This window comes from Salmo trutta, unplaced genomic scaffold (assembly GCF_901001165.1).
Source record: "Salmo trutta unplaced genomic scaffold, fSalTru1.1, whole genome shotgun sequence".
NCBI lineage: Eukaryota > Metazoa > Chordata > Actinopteri > Salmoniformes > Salmonidae > Salmo > Salmo trutta.
This window is the reverse complement of record NW_021822705.1, coordinates 140,001-161,764: the sequence shown is the minus strand read 5'-3', so window position 1 is coordinate 161,764 and position 21,764 is coordinate 140,001. Positions and strand designations below refer to the sequence as shown.

At 42.3% G+C, this 21,764-nt stretch overlaps 1 protein-coding gene across 2 annotated transcripts in view; it reads right to left on the bottom strand.

The window, feature by feature from the left end:
* Window positions 1-2,350: 2,350 nt before the first annotated feature.
* The window catches only part of LOC115183922 (F-actin-uncapping protein LRRC16A), a gene marked incomplete at its 5' end in the record, with an annotated part of 152,199 nt that continues 132,785 nt past the window's right edge, over window positions 2,351-21,764 (bottom strand). For both annotated transcript variants that reach the window (XM_029744898.1, XM_029744899.1), the window contains 7 exon segments: window positions 2,351-6,067; window positions 11,141-11,296; window positions 14,249-14,491; window positions 15,031-15,073; window positions 16,052-16,523; window positions 16,666-16,775; window positions 18,904-19,115. In XM_029744898.1, coding sequence (XP_029600758.1) covers window positions 5,889-6,067; window positions 11,141-11,296; window positions 14,249-14,491; window positions 15,031-15,073; window positions 16,052-16,523; window positions 16,666-16,775; window positions 18,904-19,115 — 1,415 coding nt within the window.

Here is a 21,764-nt window from a genome sequence, read left to right as displayed (position 1 = left end):
GGCTGGCTAAAACTGTCACTTTTACTGAAACGTTGATTAACGTTCACTGTCCCTGTAAAAATCTAAAATAAACTCCAAGTGCTACATTCACCCCTCAAACTTACTTAACAGCGACCCCGGCGTTGCGCTGTAGATCCGGGTCACGGCACCACTTTAGAGGACGTCACGCTGCTTGCTTAGGGAGTACCACTTTACCCCGATTTGGCACATACCTGGCTCCAACCCGGGACCTCTGCATGTGAATGCATCCAACTCGTATTGACTACTTCACAACTGGAAATGTCCACCTTCCCATTTATGAATGCAGCATAACCTCGTCCCCAGGCTACTGCACACAGCAAGCCTTGCACATCAACGATTCAAAGTTGGCCTTAGTGGGAGGGAATACAATTTGGAATAAAAAAGTAATCAACTTTGTAAACAAAACATCCATTGAATTATTCAAGTAACTGTCTTAGAGGCCTTTTCTTTCCCCCATCACTCACAGCCGAAGATATTAAAACGTTATATTCAGCCAATGTCTGCCATGACAATCACTATTAACCTCATGACGTGGTTCCCTCCCATTCTTCTAGGTGCAGACTGAAAACATCACATAATACTCGCATCGTTACTGGTCCCAATGGAGAAGTTAGTTACTGGTCCCAATGGAGAAGTTAGTTACTGGTCCCAATGGAGAAGTTAGTTACTGGTCCCAATGGAGAAGTTAGTTACTGGTCCCAATGGAGAAGTTAGTTACTGGTCCCAATGGAGAGGTTAGTTACTGGTCCCAATGGAGAAGTTAGTTACTGGTCCCAATGGAGAAGTTAGTTACTGGTCCCAATGGAGAAGTTAGTTACTGGTCCCAATGGAGAAGTTAGTTACTGGTCCCAATGTAGAAGTTTGTTACTGGTCCCAATGGAGAAGTTAGTTACTGGTCCCAATGGAGAAGTTAGTTACTGGTCCCAATGGAGAAGTTAGTTACTGGTCCGAGAAGTTAGTTACTGGTCCCAATGGAGAAGGTTGTGGAGAAGGTTGTACTAGGACGATTCCACATGCTACCAAAGGCTGTGATGGACGTCCCCAGTCTGGCTCCCCCGGTCACCCCAGTCTGGCTCCCCCGGTCACCCCAGTCTGGCTCCCCCGGTCACCCCAGTCTGGCTCCCCCGGTCACCCCAGTCTGGCTCCCCCGGTCACCCCAGTCTGGCTCCCCCGGTCACCCCAGTCTGACTCCCCCGGTCACCCCAGTCTGGCTCCCCCGGTCACCCCAGTCTGGCTCCCCGGTCACCCCAGTCTGGCTCCCCCGGTCACCCCAGTCTGACTCCCCCGGTCACCCCAGTCTGGCTCCCCCGGTCACCCCAGTCTGGCTCCCTGGTCACCCCAGTCTGGCTCCCCTGGTCACCCCAGTCTGACTCCCCCTGGTCACCCCAGTCTGACTCCCCCTGGTCACCCCAGTCTGACTCCCCCTGGTCACCCCAGTCTGACTCTCCCTGGTCACCCCAGTCTGGCTCCCCTGGTCACCCCAGTCTGACTCCCCCTGGTCACCCCAGTCTGACTCCCCCTGGTCACCCCAGTCTGACTCCCCTGGTCACCCCAGTCTGGCTCCCCTGGTCACCCCAGTCTGGCTCCCCTGGTCACCCCAGTCTGGCTCCCCTGGTCACCCCAGTCTGGCTCCCTGGTCACCCCAGTCTGGCTCCCCTGGTCACCCCAGTCTGACTCCCCCTGGTCACCCCAGTCTGACTCCCCTGGTCACCCCAGTCTGGCTCCCCTGGTCACCCCAGTCTGGCTCCCCTGGTCACCCCAGTCTGGCTCCCCTGGTCACCCCAGTCTGGCTCCCCTGGTCACCCCAGTCTGGCTCCCTGGTCACCCCAGTCTGGCTCCCTGGTCACCCCAGTCTGGCTCCTGAGGTCACCAAATAAGTTCCAAAGCATGTCAAGCCATTTGAATTGAACTCCTTGCTGTGACAGACCACTCCTTCTGCTCTCAGAGACCTGAGTTGGGACAAGCTTTAAGAAGAATGGAGGACAACCGCTCCCACTTTCATGAGTTTCCTGGAGACTGTGAGCACATTTGGAAAGAAGACAGAATGAGAAGCCACAACAAGCTCAAACAAAAGAAGAGCAGATGGCTGGACAGAGAGACTTCTCAGGGTTCACTCCGAGACGATGAGAACCGCAATGTATGGGAACTCTATTGTGCTGCATCACGGTAATGCAGAGGAAGGATGCCAGCATCGGCTTGCTAGACTTGGCATCCTTGTCAACAGGCAGAGCACATAGAAGAAGCTTAAAGTAATGTAACCCCATTCATTCAACACTGATTCAACGATCAATGTGTCATCAAAGATCTGTACAAATCTCATTTAGACGTGTTCAATCTGTACAATTATTTTAATTGGTATAAATATTCACATAAGGAAGGACATGTGTGATTTAGTGAAACATGTTAAGGAGTGTTGTCCGTAACAAAATAAAGCATACAGCATAACAACATGGAGGCAATTTCTCTGTTCAATTAACTTTCCTTTTTTTTTGCTTTTCAGAAATGATCAGGCAAATATATCAATGTTTCTGTTTGTTTCTTGTCATAAAAATAAAATAATCCAACTAATTAATTGTTTAAAGAATAAGAAGAAAACAATGAAATCGACAAATTGATTTCCTCAGTATTAACACAATGTACATTTACAATAAGGACAAGAAAAGGGATAAACACATAACCGAACACTGTTTTTATTTCAATAAATTACATAATTATATAAACCTATTTTAGTAGTGTGCTTAGTAGTACCATAGTAGTATAGGATGTGTACACATACGTGTGTGGATATATTACATGTATCTTAACATACAGTATTATAATACATGTATGTATCTTAACATACAGTATTATATTACATGTATGTAACTTAACATACAGTATTGTAATACATGTAACCTAACATACAGTATTATATTACATGTATGTAACTTAACATACAGTATTGTAATACATGTAACCTAACATACAGTATTATATTACATGTATGTAACTTAACATACAGTATTATATTACATGTATGTAACTTAACATACAGTATTATATTACATGTATGTAACTTAACATACAGTATTACATTACATGTATGTAACTTAACATACAGTATTATATTACATGTATGTAACTTAACATACAGTATTGTAATACATGTAACCTAACATACAGTATTATATTACATGTATGTAACTTAACATACAGTATTACATTACATGTATGTAACTTAACATACAGTATTATATTACATGTATGTAACTTAACATACAGTATTATACTACACATACAGTACATCACACATGCATATCAGACACACCATTTCAGCAGTAATCCCTCTGCCTGTCTGAGAGATGGACTCCCTCTCTTATTGAACTCTTACTGATTATTTTAACACGTCGTTCCATGGTTTTATTGTTTCATAGAACCAAACAGAAGACAGACAGCTGCTCTTTATCCCCAAACAGAAAGAATAAAATACAAGACAGAGAAATGCAAACCAACCAACACAGTTAACCAGAGGGGTCATCCTACGAAGCATGCTAGATCTACTCAGGGTCTTCTGAAGCTAACCAGCTTCAGTTAGCTTCACATCCCAGTTCAGGCTTCATGTGTACCTAACGACGGTGGATATTGCTTGTACGCCTGCCGCTAACTCTAGAAGGCTTGTAACTGCACATGGCTAGTCGAACGGCGAACTCTTCATTGTGACAATGCTGAAACGTCAATCCATGGGCGACTCAGTGCAACATTTTCATTGGTGCAGAAATCAAGAGAAAAGAAAAGTTATTTTGGAAATTCAGCAGCTGTGGTGTGAAATTGGCTTTTAGAAGTGGCGTCTTTATTTTATTACTTATCATGAATTTGTCTTTATTTTATTACTTATCATGAATTCGTCTTTATTTTATTACTTGTCTGTGGTGTGTTTATCAATGCACAACAACCACAGCCCCCCCCCCCCCCACTCCTATCAATAAAATAATATTATGAATCATACAGAAGTGCTACTGTGGGTGAAGTTTAGAATGCATTCTGTCATTACTAAATGTGAAATGTTATATATTTTAACATTACTATTTTTTAACACAGAATTTTTTATATATTTCAAATCAGTCGTCTTCCTCAAATGAAGGGGATGACGCAGTCTTTGCGAGAGTGAGGGAATCTGATTTGATTGATCATTTGATTCAAGGGAAGTGGAGTTAGCCTTCCCCGGAGCGGGTTCGTTCTGGAGGATTCGTTGCCATAGAAATTCACCTGGCTAAAAGGTGAGCCGCTTTGACCTGTTATCCCGAGTTGAACTCATAGTTTACCAAAGTTACCTTGCTACCTGCTTCGTAGAATACCCCTCAGGGTCCTAGTTCAGTAGAGAGCGTAATAAACTAAAACAAGTGTTTCTTATTGGACAAGTTCAGGTAATTTACCTCCCTGTTTCAGTCAGTTTTGTTCCGTTTTCTGCCTACTGAACATGGCCCAGGTGGACAGGTTCATGGAATGTGATGTATTCACAGCATTCAACTCAGTCCGTGACATCACTATGTTCTGACTCAGTAAGCCAATCCTTCAGGCCAAGCCATGATGAAGAAAATAAACTACTGGCGGCGAGGCAGCAAACGAAGACCGATTGAAAGACCAAAAGGTGCCGAGGCCAGGACATGACCTCTAGTTGTCTGGCCCTGACTGACTGGACAGCAGGGTTGGGGTCAATTCCATTTCAATTCCAGTCAATCCAGAAACTAAGCCAAATTCCAATTAAACATTTTTCTGATTGAAAAGCAGTGAAGAGAAATGGAAATGGAATTTCAGTTTACTTCCTGAATTGCTGGACAGGTTTGAAAACGTCCGTCTGTCCACATGAAGCAGTCAGGTCCTGAATTAGTAGCCAATTGACCACGACTGCAGAAAAGCCTTGAGCTGGAGTTCCATCCATGTCCAGCTTTCACTTAGCATGGATACCAATCTGAATAGTAAAACAGTGCCATATTCAGTGTGGATTCCAGGCTAGCTTTTACTGGCCTGACAGTACACCAGTTCAGTTCCCAATACAAGCACAGGGGATGACCGACACACAAAGCTATGATGACATAGTACACACATGTCCAAACCATGATGACATAGTACACACATGGCCAAACCATGATGACATAGTACACACATGTCCAAACCATGATGACATAGTACACACACATCCAAACCATGATGACATAGTACACACATGTCCAAACCATGATGACATAGTACACACATTTCCAAACCATGATGACATAGTCCACACATGTCCAAACCATGATGACATAGTCCACACATGTCCAAACCATGATGACATAGTCCACACATGTCCAAACCATGATGACATAGTCCACACCATGATGACATAGTACACACATGTCCAAACCATGATGACATAGTCCACACATGGCCAAACCATGATGACATAGTCCACACATGTCCAAACCATGATGACATAGTACACACATGTCCAAACCATGATGACATAGTCCACACATGGCCAAACCATGATGACATAGTCCACACATGTCCAAACCATGATGACATAGTACACACATGTCCAAGCCATGAGATATCGGAGTCATGTAAAGGGATGTCCCTCTCCTTCCCCCTTCAGAAAAGGTGCTGTTTATTTTCCACAGTGACTTAACACACAACAGTGCATCATCATAACAGTGCTTTAGCCGTATTTATCTTGGTATTACTGAGATTAGTGAAAGTGTACTATCAAAGTAAAACACTTCACAGGGGTTACTCTGCCCGACAGTCTTCTTTAGACATAGGGTCTTTGCTTTCTGATTCCTGATATCAGATATATTGAGATGACAGGCAGGTACCATGCACCTGTCATTCATTGAGAGTTTAGTTTCTCATATAAAAATAAAGTCTTTGTCGGCCTCTTCTCCAGATTGGGAAGACTTTCTCCCCGGTCCCTTGTCTCTGTCAGGGTTGGGGGTTTGGTCCTTGGGTTTGGAGCCGTTGTCCTCAGAGTTGTGGCGGTGGGGGCTCTGGTGTTTGGCAGGGTCTGACACTGAGCCTGGTTTCACTGCTGAGGAGAAGAGGACAGGGTCTGGTTAGGAGAATGAACAGCAGAGGACAGGGTCTGGTTAGGAGAATGAACAGCAGAGGACAGGGTCTGGTTAGGAGAATGAACAGCAGAGGACAGGGTCTGGTTAGGAGAATGAACAGCAGAGGACAGGGTCTGGTTAGGAGAATGAACAGCAGAGGACAGGGTCTGGTTAGGAGAATGAACAGCAGAGGACAGGGTCTGGTTAGGAGAATGAACAGCAGAGGACAGGGTCTGGTTAGGAGAATGAACAGCAGAGGACAGGGTCTGGTTAGGAGAATGAACAGCAGAGGACAGGGTCTGGTTAGGAGAATGAACAGCAGAGGAACAGGGTCTGGTTAGGAGAATGAACAGCAGAGGACAGGGTCTGGTTAGGAGAATGAACAGCAGAGGGCGCCAAAAACAATCTTATCTGAAAACAAATTGTTTCATTTCTGTTTTAATCTCCATCTCTACCTCATCAGTGCTAAAAATGAGTCAAAATAACACTTCTAGACAGTAACTTGTGAAAGATGAATCAATCCAACACATTTTCTAAAGAAAAGCAAGCACATTTTCCAACTGGCACCAACTGGCATGAAGACATGTTCTAAAAATATGAACGTATGTGAAGCCTAGAGAAGCCTGGGTAACTTCCTGCCTCAGGTGCCCGTTGGAGAAAGATCAGTAGGCGGTATGGTAGATTCATTTTGGTAAGCTTCCTTCAATTATAAGTCATCACTATCAATCAAATCACATCCAGAAGCTCCAATAATGAATCTCACTGCAGACTGACCTGAACTACGGGACAAGATGAGAGATCATGAAAGATACAAGTGAGAGAGGAGGAGGGAAAGGGAGAACTCCTTCTAACCATTAAAGGGGAGGGACTTCCTGCTCTTGTGCTCGCCCACTTCCTGTTCGGTGCTGGTAGGTGATTGGCAGGCGTGTCGGGCTCTGAGATTGGCCTGTCAGCTTCCTGATCAGAATCAAACACACTAGCGTCTTCTGTTGGAACATTTGCTAGGGAGAGGGTGGAGGGAGGGAGGCTGGGCTTTAGTGCTCGTTGATCAATTAGCCATTCAATTAGCCACAGGGCCAATCCCATTGGGGCATAGTAATTCATTCTAATTTGTCTTTCAGCACATCTGGGCTGCTACAAATAGAATACAAGTAGGTAATGTGTGGTTCTTTTTGATGGAGTTTTTAAAGAATGAGTAGCCTATCAATAACCTATCAATAACAGATCAATAACATATCAATAAGCTATCAATAAGCTATCAATAAGCTATCAATAACCTATCAATAAGCTATCAATAAGCTATAAATAACCTATCAATAAGCTATCAATAAGCTATAAATGACATATCAATGACATATCAATGACATATCAATGACATATCAATGACATAGATAACCTGTCGATAACATATCAATAACATCGATAACCTATCGATAGATTCAATCTTGATCCATAGAACATGATTTAAATCTCCTCACTAGCACTGGGGGTGAAGTGTGGTCTGTGGTGCCCTCAGTGACTGTTCATAGGAGTAATGTTGGTGTGCAATAGAGTGTGTAGTAGAGCGTGTAGTAGAGCGTGTAGTAGACTGTGTAGTAGAGTGTGTAGTAGAGCGTGTAGTAGAGCGTGTAGTAGACTGTGTTATAGAGTGTGTAGTAGAGTGTGTAGTAGAGTGTGTAGTAGGGTGTGTAGTAGGGTGTGTAGTAGAGCGTGTAGTAGAGTGTGTAATAACTGTGTTATAGTGTAGTAGAGTGTGTTATAGAGTGTGTAATAACTGTGTTATAGTGTAGTAAAGTGTGTAGTAGACTGTGTTATAGAGTGTGTTATAGAGTGAGTAGTAGAGTGTAGTAGAGTGTGTAGTAGTGTGTAGTAGAGTGTGTAGTAGAGTGTGTAGTAGAGTGTGTAGTAGAGTGTGTAGTAGAGTGTAGTAGAGTGTGTAGTAGAGTGTGTAGTAGACTGTAGTAGACTGTAGTAGAGTGTGTAGTAGAGTGTAGTAGAGTGTAGTAGAGTGTGTAGTAGACTGTAGTAGAGTGTGTAGTAGAGTGTGTAGTAGAGTGTAGTAGAGTGTAGTAGAGTGTGTAGTAGAGTGTGTAGTAGAGTGTAGTAGAGTGTGTAGTAGAGTGTGTAGTAGAGTGTAGTAGAGTGTAGTATAGTGTGTAGTAGAGTGTGTTATAGAGTATGTAGTAGAATGTAGTATAGTGTAGTAGAGTGTAGTAGAGTGTAGTAGAGTGTGTAGTAGTGTGTAGTAGAGTGTAGTAGAGTGTGTAGTAGAGTGTGTAGTAGAGTGTGTAGTAGAGTGTGTAGTAGACTGTGTAATAACTGTGTTATAGAGTGTAGTAGAGTGTGTAGTAGAGTGTGTTATAGAGTATGTAGTAGACTGTAGTAGAGTGTGTTATAGTGTAGTAGAGTGTGTAGTAGAGTGTGTAGTAGAGTGTGTAGTAGAGTGTGTAGTAGACTGTAGTAGAGTGTGTAGTAGGGTGTAGTATAGTGTAGTAGAGTGTGTAGTAGAGTGTGTTATAGAGTATGTAGTAGACTGTAGTAGAGTGTGGTATAGTGTGTAGTAGAGTGTGTAGTAGAGTGTGTAGTAGAGTGTGTAGTAGAGTGTGTAGTAGACTGTAGTAGAGTGTGTAGTAGAGTGTAGTATAGTGTAGTAGAGTGTGTTATAGAGTATGTAGTAGACTGTGTAGTGTATTTTCTGCATTATGCAATGATATGGGCAGTGACCATGTAACACTTTTACAACATACAGACAGCGCTGGTTATCAAGGGGCAAAGTATTGACACGTTTCTTTGATTTGAGAGACGAGCTTAAAGTTCTTTACTGACCAAAATGTTCACTTGTCTGACTGCTGGCATGATGAGGAGTTTCTCACACGACTGGCCTATCTGGGTGATGTTTTGTCTCGCCTGAATGATCTGAATGTAGGATTACAGGGACTCTCCACAACTATATTCAATGTGCGGGACAAAATTGAGGCTCTGATTAAGAAGTGTGAGCTCTTCTCTGTCTGCATTAACAAGGACAACATACAGGTCTTTCCATCATTGTATGATTTTTTGTGCGCAATTGAACTCAAGCTTACGGACAATGTCAAATGTGATATAGGGAAGCACCTGAGTGAGCTGGGTGCGCAAATTACTCAGGTACTTTCCCGAAACGGTCGACACAAACAAGTGGATTCGTTATCCCTTTCATGCCCTGCCTCCAGTCTACTTACCGATATCTGAACTAGAGAGCCTCATCCAAACCAACACTGCAGTTATGTGCATCCTGTCAAGCACATCCTTCTGATTAACCTGTGGTGAGTTATTCTCCATTTTCAATTAACAAATAAGGTTTTATATGTAAGATGGTTAAATAAAGAGGAAAATGATTGATTATTATTATATTATTATTTCTGCCCTGGTCCTATAAGAGCTCTTTGTCACTTCCCACGAGCCGGGTTGTGACAAAAACTCACTCATTCTTATGTTTAATAAATGTATCGTATAGTGTGTGTGTGTGTGTGTGTGTGTGTGTGTGTGTGTGTGTGGCAGGCTTACAATGATGGCAAAAAACAACATTTGAGAGTGCTCTGACCCTGGTGCTAGAGGGGGTACATAGTTGGAGGTTGAACGTTTGAAGGGGTATGAGACTATAAAAAGTTTGGGAACCACTGTTCTAGAGAGACAACACTAATACATGAAGATAATACTAAATGAGATAGAGAAGCTTAATTACAGCTGGTGTAGTAGATTGGATAATAATGTTGGCCAGTGCTAGTGAGAAAAACCACAGAGATAAATCCTAGCCTATCTATCTATGAGAAAAACCACAGAGATAAATCCTAGCCTATCTATCTATGAGGAAAACCACAGAGATAAATCCTAGCCTGTCTATCTATGAGAAAAACCACAGAGATAAATCCTAGCCTGTCTATCTATGAGAAAAACCACAGAGATAAATCCTAGCCTATCCATCTATGAGAAAAACCACAGAGATAAATCCTAGCCTGTCTATCTATGAGAAAAACCACAGAGATAAATCCTAGCCTATCTATCTATGAGAAAAACCACAGAGATAAATCCTAGCCTATCTATCTATGAGAAAAACCACAGAGATAAATCCTAGCCTATCTATCTATGAGAAAAACCACAGAGATAAATCCTAGCCTATCCATCTATGAGAAAAACCACAGAGATAAATCCTAGCCTATCTATCTATGAGGAAAACCACAGAGATAAATCCTAGCCTATCTATCTATGAGAAAAACCACAGAGATAAATCCTAGCCTATCTATCTATGAGGAAAACCACAGAGATAAATCCTAGTTTATCTATCTATGAGAAAAACCACAGAGATAAATCCTAGCCTGTCTATCTATGAGGAAAACCACAGAGATAAATCCTAGCCTATCTATCTATGAGAAAAACCACAGAGATAAATCCTAGCCTATCTATCTATGAGGAAAACCACAGAGATAAATCCTAGTTTATCTATCTATGAGAAAAACCACAGAGATAAATCCTAGCCTATCTATCTATGAGAAAAACCACAGAGATAAATCCTAGCCTATCTATCTATAAGGAAAACCACAGAGATAAATTCTAGCCTATCTATCTATGAGGAAACCACAGAGATAAATCCTAGTCTATCTATCTATAAGAAAAACCACAGAGATAAATCCTAGCCTATCTATCTATGAGGAAAACAGTAATCTATGAAGAATTAATGATATCTATCTACAAGACAAAGGCTACGTCCAAAATGACATTTTATGAGACTATTCACTTGGAATAAGATGGAACGGCAAACTTAGCAAAAAAAGAGTTAAGATTTAGCTGTAATTGTGATTGTGCATTTTTTCAATGCAGTAAGGATAATCTATTCTGCTGTCAGACATCTCTCTCTCTACTGAGAACAGATACAGTTTGAGGGAAACAGAGGCCTGCGCTTTAGGGCTAAAAAGCCTCTCCTTCCAGGCTTCCTCAACCGCAAAGTGATGAAGGACACCTGGAAGTATGATAGTGCGTGACTAGGTCTGTTCCTACCTGGATGGGTAAAGGTAACCTACCTGCCTGAGCAGAGGGGTTTCTGTTGCTCCCCGTGCCCCCCAGTAGAGGACTGCCCTGTCCCTCCTTGTCCTTGTCCAAGGGGACCCTCTTCAGGCTGTAAGGCAGCATTGCCCCCTTGGGGGAGACATTCCCTCCAGGGGAGTCACAGACCTCATCTGGCAGACAGAAAGAGAAACAGTATCAGAACTACATCAAGGTTTCTATTGTCCCAAAACCAGGACAGGTGTGTGTCAAAAGTCCAGGTTAAGATATGTCATTTATTGTTGTTTACGTAGTTGATGACTGCGACAGGAAGCCAGATTAGTTGGCATCCCAGGTGAAGATCTGTGGTCTATTGAAAGGCAGAAGGTGTCCAGCCTCAGGCCCCAGAATATTACTATTACACTATCACTAGATATTTTAACAGATTTAACATCCAGGGGTTAGATAGTTCTAGATCTTTAACAGCTTTAACATCCAGGGGCTAGATAGTTCTAGATCTTTAACAGCTTTAACATCCAGGGGCTAGATAGTTCTAGATCTTTAACAGCTTTAACATCCAGGGGCTAGATAGTTCTAGATCTTTAACAGCTTTAAAATCCAGGGGCTAGATAGTTCTAGATATTTAACATCCAGGGGCTAGATAGTTCTAGATATTTAACAGCTTTAACATCCAGGGGCTAGATAGTTCTAGATATTTAACATCCAGGGGCTAGATAGTTCTAGATCTTTAACATCTTTAACATCCAGGGGCTAGATAGTTGTAGATCTTTAAAATCCAGGGGCTAGATAGTTGTAGATCTTTAACATCCAGGGGCTAGATAGTTGTAGATCTTTAACATCCAGGGGCTAGATAGTTGTAGATCTTAACATCCAGGGGCTAGATAGTTGTAGATCTTTAACATCCAGGGGCTAGATAGTTGTAGATCTTTAACATCCAGGGGCTAGATAGTTGTAGATCTTTAACATCCAGGGGCTAGATAGTTGTAGATCTTTAACATCCAGGGACTAGATAGTTGTAGATCTTTAACATCCAGGGGCTAGATAGTTGTAGATCTTTAACATCCAGGGGCTAGATAGTTGTAGATCTTTAACATCCAGGGGCTAGATAGTTGTAGATCTTTAACATCCAGGGGCTAGATAGTTGTAGATCTTTAACATCCAGGGGCTAGATAGTTGTAGATCTTTAACATCCAGGGGCTAGATAGTTGTAGATCTTTAACATCCAGGGGCTAGATAGTTGTAGATCTTTAACATCCAGGGGCTAGATAGTTGTAGATCTTTAACATCCAGGGACTAGATAGTTGTAGATCTTTAACATCCAGGGGCTAGATAGTTGTAGATCTTTAACATCCAGGGGCTAGATAGTTGTAGATCTTTAACATCCAGGGGCTAGATAGTTGTAGATCTTTAACATCCAGGGGCTAGATAGTTGTAGATCTTTAACATCCAGGGGCTAGATAGTTGTAGATCTTTAACATCCAGGGGCTAGATAGTTGTAGATCTTTACATCCAGGGGCTAGATAGTTGTAGATCTTTAACATCCAGGGGCTAGATAGTTGTAGATCTTTACATCCAGGGGCTAGATAGTTGTAGATCTTTAACATCCAGGAGCTAGATAGTTCTAGATATTTAACATCCAGGGGCTAGATAGTGCTAGATCTATAACAGCTTTAACATCCAGGGACTAGATAGTTGTAGATCTTTAACATCCAGGGGCTAGATATAGTTCTAGATCTTTAACATCCAGGGGCTAGATATAGTTGTAGATCTTTAACATCCAGGGGCTAGATAGTGCTAGATCTATAACAGCTTTAACATCCAGGGACTAGATAGTTGTAGATCTTTAACATCCAGGGGCTAGATAGTTCTAGATATTTAACATCCAGGGGCTAGATAGTGCTAGATCTATAACAGCTTTAACATCCAGGGACTAGATAGTTGTAGATCTTTAACATCCAGGGGCTAGATAGTTGTAGATCTTTAACATCCAGGGGCTAGATAGTGTCCCAGTATCCCCCCTCAGGGAGTAAGTCCACACCCAGTCTATGGTCCTGGCAGGTGGGGAATCTCCATACTCTAAAGTGATAAGGCCACTGCTTGCTGCTCCTAGTGATCAGAAATGACCTCATTTATTCAGCTTTGTTGTCTCCAGCCACGTTCGGATGTGTAAATACCTTATACTGTATCTATGCTCCTGTCCGCCATACCATAGGAATAAAATGTATATATATTTTGTTTATCTGATCCATACTGTATCTATGCTCCTGTCCTCCATACCATAGGAATAAAATGTATATATATTTTGTTTATCTGTATCTATGCTCCTGGCTGTTCACTATACCACAGGAATAAAACAAAAATACAGTATCAATCTGTGTTATGTAAACGCTCCATACTCTACCAACGGGGCCTGAAGTTACCACACACCACCTGCCAAACGTGAGTCTGTCTCACCAGCCACTGTGGAGGGTGGTTGGCTCCACAGTGCATTTGGGAATAAAAAGAGCCAAGTATGATCACATTTATAGTCAAATAAATGCTGCAGTAGCTGTTTTCAAAGTATTTAGGGCCATTTTGTTTCATAGCTGGTAAATTAATTGCACAAAGTCAAAGAACTACAAATCCTATATAGCCTTTTCCACCTCGCTCTGCAACACTGCCTGGCTGGGGTGAAGAGCTGGTGCACGTGACACATTCCCTCCAGCCATGTTGTTTTTCTGTGTTTCAACAGCTAGAGAAGAGAAGACAACGCTTCTACTAGTCAGACTCAATCTCACAGGCACTAACATGACTGACTTCACGCTGCCACGGTAACCGCCCGCCCTTAAAGGGGAAAAAATAACAATTCAATAAACCACATTAGTTACTTCTTACTAGTAACACGTGTGCTATTTAAGAAGCATTACAAAGAATGCTCATCTCTTTTTGTGTCTGTTTTGTTAGTGTAATTTTAAATGAAATAAAAACATTTTGGCTGGTAGATGTTTTTATCTACCTGCCAGTGGCTGGTGGACCAAATGTTATGCTCTGTCTACCAATTCTTCTGGCTGTTATCCATACTAATGGAAGGATATAACAATATCCAGTATATGGGTACATCTCGTTGCTCCATATTACAGGCCTACCTATGCTCCTGCTACTGCTGGTGCGCGGCTTCTGAAGGATGGAGGGTCGGGCAGCGAGGGCTGGCTTGGTGCCCTGAAGAGGGGGCTTAGGACTGGAACTGGAGGTAATGCGGTTCCTAGGGACCGTCTCTGGTTTGGCCTCCCCACCACGAGGGCTCTTCTCTGGGGAGCCGACCACCACCACCCCCTCTGCCTTGGAGCCACCGGGAGACCTGCTCTCTGTTGGGATAGGCTGGCCCTTCACTGCTCACACACATTATCAAATCAAAATGGTATTTATCACATGCGCCGAATACAACAGGTGTAGGTGGACCTTACAGTGAAATGCTGACTGACAAGCCCTTAACCAACAACGCAGTTTTAAGAACAAATAAGTGTTAAGAAAGTATTCACTGAAATAAACTGAAGTAAAAAAATTAATAAATAAAATAAATAGATAAATAACAAATAATTAAGGAGCAACAATAAAATAACAGTAGTGAGGCTATATAGTTGGGCACACACGGCCATTCACGGGACACACAGAAGGCAACAAGTCACACAAATCATTCACAAAACGAGTCTTCTCGTTCAGTCACTAACTGTGCAAACTTCATTACCTTCAGTCACGGTCACATGCAAACACATGCATGAGTTCATGTCCAAGATCAGCTTCAATTTGACAGTCTAAATAAAGGCAGTCAGGGTGAATCAATACACATCTGTGGTCCAGGAAATATAGTCTCCCACGTCATGTGATTCCCACTCTGTAAACATAAACAAGCCAGTAGAGATGAACTCACCGCTGCCACTGCTGTCTGGACTGGACGACTGGTCATACTGGTCCTGGGGGAGACAGACAGACAACCCTGGGTTCAGTCACAGCATCTACTATAGATCAACCTACTAATACTGTGGACGTTACTGTCTCCTATCTACTTAGCGTCCCAGCTAGCTCTTAGCATACAATACGTGTTGTGCTGTATTTATTTTCAGCAGCAGGTGGTGCTGTAGTGTAACAGAGTGACTGGGCTTAGGTCCAGCCATACAGCCCAGCACCATGATCCCGCCAACAGATGGCACATGACAGCCTGCTTGGACTTTGCCAAAAGGCACCTAAAGGATTCTCAGACCATGAGAAACAATATTCTCTGGTCTGATGAAACCAAGATTGAACTCTTTGGCCTGAATGCCAAGCGTCACGTCTGGAGGAAACCTGGCACCATCCCTACGGTGAAGCATGGTGATGGCAGCATCATGCTGTGGGAATGTTTTTCAGAGACAGGGACTGGGAGACTAGTCAGGATCGACGGAAAGATGAACAGAGCAAAGTACAGAGAGATCCTTGATGAAAACCTGCTGAAAATAGCTGTGCAGCAACGCTCCCCATCCAACCTGACAGAGCTTGAGAGGATTTGCAGAGAAGAATGGGAGAAACTCCCCAAATACAGGTGTGCCAAGCTTGTAGCATCAGACCCAAGAAGACTTGAGGCTGTAATCATTGCCAAAGGTGCTTCAACAGATTAGGGCCTAATTCATTTAATTCAATGGACTGGTTCCCTTATATGAACTGTAACTCAGTAAAATAGTTGAAATTGTTGCATGTTGCATTTATATTTTTGTTCAGTATATAAACCAGTACAGACAGTTACAGTAATATATTACTTCTGATTCACCAGCACAGACAGATGTAGTTACAGTAATATATTACTTTTGATTCACCAGTACAGACAGATGTAGTTACAATAATATATTACTTTTGATTCACCAGCACAGACAGATGTAGTTACAGTAATATATTACTTTTGATTCACCAGTACTGACCTTATGTGATCCGAAGGTCCGTCTCTCCTGCTTGGCCTTCATCTCCGCCAGGAGTCCAGTCCCCATCACCTGCACCCCGTAGCGCCTCCCCCCCTGGGGACTACCCTTACTGTCCCCATCTGACACCTCATCCATAGAGTCTGGGGTCCGGAGCTCCTCAGACCGGTCTGAGCTGCTGCTGCAGTCCAGGGGTTGGGTGAGCTGGCTTGGATGGGTGGGCTGGGTCTTGACCTCCTTGACCTTGGTTGGTGGTTCTGGAGCTTGGCTCTTCAGGGAGGCCTTCGGGGAGGAAGGCCCCTCGGGGACGGTGGTTACTGGAGCTGGGGTTTGGGCTGGAGCTGGGGTAGACTGGTTCTTCTCTGACTTGTCTTTGTCTGAAGACTTGGAGGTGCGAGACTTGATGAGGTTGAGGAAACCTCCTTTACTCTTCTTCTTCTCCCCATCCTGGGAGTCTGAAGTCTTTAGGGAACGTCTGAGAGGGGGAAGGAGGGGGAAGGAGAGAGGGGGGAGTGGGAGAGAGAGACGGAGAGAGAGAGTTAACCTTTTCAATATAAACATGGCTGAAAGAGCAAGAGGACAAGTAATTTTTCATAGTGATGAGTCGTAACACTTACTTCGAGTCCATCTTGGTGACTTTCTTGGAGAAGAACTCGTCCACCCCCTCATCAACCCTTCCATGCAGGCCGTTCTGCTCTCCGTCCTGAGACGTGGTGCTGCTGATTTGCTGTGAAGTAAAAATACAGGGTTGTTATAACACCATGACAATACAGGGTTGTTATAACACCATACCACTACAGGGTTGTTATAACACCATGACACTACAGGATTGTTATAACACCATGACAATACAGGGTTGTTATAACACAATACCACTACAGGGTTGTTATAACACCATGACAATACAGGGTTGTTATAACACCATGACAATACAGGGTTGTTATAACACCATGACAATACAGGGTTGTTATAACACAATACCACTACAGGGTTGTTATAACACCATACCACTACAGGGTTGTTATAACACCATGACAATACAGGGTTGTTATAACACCATGACAATACAGGGTTGTTATAACACAATACCACTACAGGGTTGTTACAACACCATGACAATACAGGGTTGTTATAACACCATACCACTACAGTGTTGTTATAACACCATGACAATACAGGGTTGTTATAACACCATGACAATACAGGGTTGTTATTACACCATACCAATACAGGGTTGTTATAACACCATACAAATACAGGGTTGTTATAACACAATACCACTACAGGGTTGTTATAACACAATACCACTACAGGGTTGTTATAACACCATGACAATACAGGGTTGTTATAACACCATACCACTACAGGGTTGTTATAACACCATACCACTACAGGGTTGTTATAACACCATACCACTACAGGGTTGTTATAACACCATGACAATACAGGGTTGTTATAACACCATGCCACTACAGGGTTGTTATTACACCATACCACTACAGGGTTGTTATAACACCATGACAACACAGGGTTGTTATTACACCATACCACTACAGGGTTGTTATAACACCATACCACTACAGGGTTGTTATAACACAATACCAATACAGGGTTGTTATAACACCATACCACTACAGGGTTGTTATAACACCATGACAATACAGGGTTGTTATAACACAATACCACTACAGGGTTGTTATAACACCATGACAATACAGGGTTGTTATAACACCATGACAATACAGGGTTGTTATAACACAATACCACTACAGGGTTGTTATAACACAATACCACTACAGGGTTGTTATAACACCATACCAATACAGGGTTGTTATAACACCATGACAATACAGGGTTGTTAACACCATACCACTACAGGGTTGTTATAACACCATGACAATACAGGGTTGTTATAACACCATGACAATACAGGGTTGTTATAACACCATACCACTACAGGGTTGTTATAACACCATACCACTACAGGGTTGTTATAACACCATACCACTACAGGGTTGTTATAACACCATACCACTACAGGGTTGTTATAACACCATACCACTACAGGGTTGTTATAACACCATGACAATACAGGGTTGTTATAACACCATGACAATACAGGGTTGTTATAACACCATGACAATACAGGGTTGTTATAACACCATGACACTACAGGGTTGTTATAACACCATGACAATACAGGGTTGTTATAACACCATGACACTACAGGGTTGTTATAACACCATGACAATACAGGGTTGTTATAACACCATGACAACACAGGGTTGTTATAACACCATGACACTACAGGGTTGTTATAACACCATGACAATACAGGGTTGTTATAACACCATGACAATACAGGGTTGTTATAACACCATGACAATACAGGGTTGTTATAACACCATGACACTACAGGGTTGTTATAACACCATGACAATACAGGGTTGTTATAACACCATGACACTACAGGGTTGTTATAACACCATGACAATACAGGGTTGTTATAACACCATGACACTACAGGGTTGTTATAACACCATGACAATACAGGGTTGTTATAACACCATGACAACACAGGGTTGTTATAACACCATACCACTACAGGGTTGTTATAACACCAAGACAATACAGGGTTGTTATAACACATGACAGATAAACTACTTTATAAAGTAAGAAAGGGCTAGTTGTGTGTTTGAGAACAAGAGTAAAACTTTGTTCTAAAATAAACACCATACTCACGCCAAAGGTTCTCACTCTGGGGTTCTTGTTAGAACTAAATAGTTGGCATCTACCTTATGGACTGTGCTGTTCTGCTCATTATCCCACCAGTAACTCACAGTGGTGATACTCACCGGTATCTTACTGGACTGCATCTTCTTGTTCCTGCGAGGCCGTAGTTTGGTGAAGTGCTGCAGCTTCTTGGCCTCGTCTGAGGGCAGTTCTCCCATGGCCCCTGACGGTCTCTTCTCTAACCTAGAGAGGGTAGGAGCAGGGGAAGGTGCAGGAGGGTCCTCTGTGTGGATAGGGACATCTTCCAGGGCCTTGTCAAGGTCAAACTCCATCTCTACAAGATCAGAGGTCGCAGGTTATAGACAGGTCAGAGGATTACATACTGTACATGGTGAGATATTTATGAATGAGTAAGCATTTTGCAGTTTAGGTGTATCATATTTAGTTAATTCATAAGTTTATTATCTTACCAGTAACACTATGTCATGAAACACACTTCACAAAACACATTTCTGCATTTATAAATGTCTTCTATCTAAAACATAGTTATATAAAACAAAAGAAGCAAACTCTCTGTCAGAACCTAAAACTAGAGGTATGTTGTCGAGAGCCAGCTCTCTGTCAGAACCTAAAACTAGAGGTATGTTATCTAAACCAGCTCTCTGTCAGAACCTAAAACTAGAGGTATGTTATCTAAACTAGCTCTCTGTCAGAACCTAAAACTAGAGGTATGTTATCTAGAGCCAGCTGTCTGTCAGAACCTAAAACTAGAGGTATGTTATCTAGAGCCAGCTCTCTGTCAGAACCTAAAACTAGAGGTATGTTATCTAAACCAGCTCTCTGTCAGAACCTAAAACTAGAGGTATGTTATCTAAACCAGCTCTCTGTCAGAACCTAAAACTAGAGGTATGTTATCTAAACCAGCTCTCTGTCAGAACCTAAAACTAGAGGCATGTTATCTAGAGCCAGCTCTCTGTCAGAACCTAAAACTAGAGGTATGTTATCTAAACCAGCTCTCTGGCAGAACCTAAAACTAGAGGCATGTTATCTAGAGCCAGCTCTCTGTCAGAACCTAAAACTAGAGGTATGTTATCTAAACCAGCTCTCTGTCAGAACCTAAAACTAGAGGTATGTTATCTAAACCAGCTCTCTGTCAGAACCTAAAACTAGAGGTATGTTATCTAAACCAGCTCTCTGTCAGAACCTAAAACTAGAGGTATGTTATCTAGAGCCAGCTCTCTGTCAGAACCTAAAACTAGAGGTATGTTATCTAGAGCCAGCTCTCTGTCAGAACCTAAAACTAGAGGTATGTTATCTAAACCAGCTCTCTGTCAGAACCTAAAACTAGAGGTAAGTTATCTAGAGCCAGCTCTCTGTCAGAACCTAAAACTAGAGGTATGTTATCTAAACCAGCTCTCTGTCAGAACCTAAAACTAGAGGCATGTTATCTAGAGCCAGCTCTCTGTCAGCACCTAAAACTAGAGGTATGTTATCTAAACCAGCTCTCTGTCAGCACCTAAAACTAGAGGCATGTTATCTAGAGCCAGCTCTCTGTCAGAACCTAAAACTAGAGGTATGTTATCTAGAGCCAGCTCTCTGTCAGAACCTAAAACTAGAGGTATGTTATCTAGAGCCAGCTCTCTGTCAGAACCTAAAACTAGAGGCATGTTATCTAGAGCCAGCTCTCTGTCAGAACCTAAAACTAGAGGTATGTTATCTAAACCAGCTCTCTGTCAGAACCTAAAACTAGAGGTATGTTATCTAAACCAGCTCTCTGTCAGAACCTAAAACTAGAGGTATGTTATCTAAACCAGCTCTCTGTCAGAACCTAAAACTAGAGGTATGTTATCTAGAGCCAGCTCTCTGTCAGAACCTAAAACTAGAGGTATGTTATCTAAACCAGCTCTCTGTCAGAACCTAAAACTAGAGGTATGTTATCTAAACCAGCTCTCTGTCAGAACCTAAAACTAGAGGTATGTTATCTAAACCAGCTCTCTGTCAGAACCTAAAACTAGAGGTATGTTATCTAAACCAGCTCTCTGTCAGAACCTAAAACTAGAGGTATGTTATCTAAACTAGCTCTCTGTCAGAACCTAAAACTAGAGGTATGTTATCTAAACCAGCTCTCTGTCAGAACCTAAAACTAGAGGTATGTTATCTAGAGCCAGCTCTCTGTCAGAACCTAAAACTAGAGGTATGTTATCTAAACCCGCTCTCTGTCAGAACCTAAAACTAGAGGTATGTTATCTAGACCAGCTCTCTGTCAGAACCTAAAACTAGAGGTATGTTATCTAAACCAGCTCTCTGTCAGAACCTAAAACTAGAGGTATGTTATCTAGAGCCAGCTCTCTGTCAGAACCTAAAACTAGAGGTATGTTATCTAAACTAGCTCTCTGTCAGAACCTAAAACTAGAGGTATGTTATCTAAACCAGCTCTCTGTCAGAACCTAAAACTAGAGGTATGTTATCTAAACCAGCTCTCTGTCAGAACCTAAAACTAGAGGTATGTTATCTAAACCAGCTCTCTGTCAGAACCTAAAACTAGAGGTATGTTATCTAAACCAGCTCTCTGTCAGAACCTAAAACTAGAGGTATGTTATCTAGAGCCAGCTCTCTGTCAGAACCTAAAACTAGAGGTATGTTATCTAAACCAGCTCTCTGTCAGAACCTAAAACTAGAGGTATGTTATCTAAACCAGCTGTCTGTCAGAACCTAAAACTAGAGGTATGTTATCTAAACCAGCTCTCTGTCAGAACCTAAAACTAGAGGTATGTTATCTAAACTAGCTCTCTGTCAGAACCTAAAACTAGAGGTATGTTATCTAAACCAGCTCTCTGTCAGAACCTAAAACTAGAGGTATGTTATCTAAACCAGCTCTCTGTCAGAACCTAAAACTAGAGGTATGTTATCTAAACCAGCTCTCTGTCAGAACCTAAAACTAGAGGTATGTTATCTAAACCAGCTCTCTGTCAGAACCTAAAAC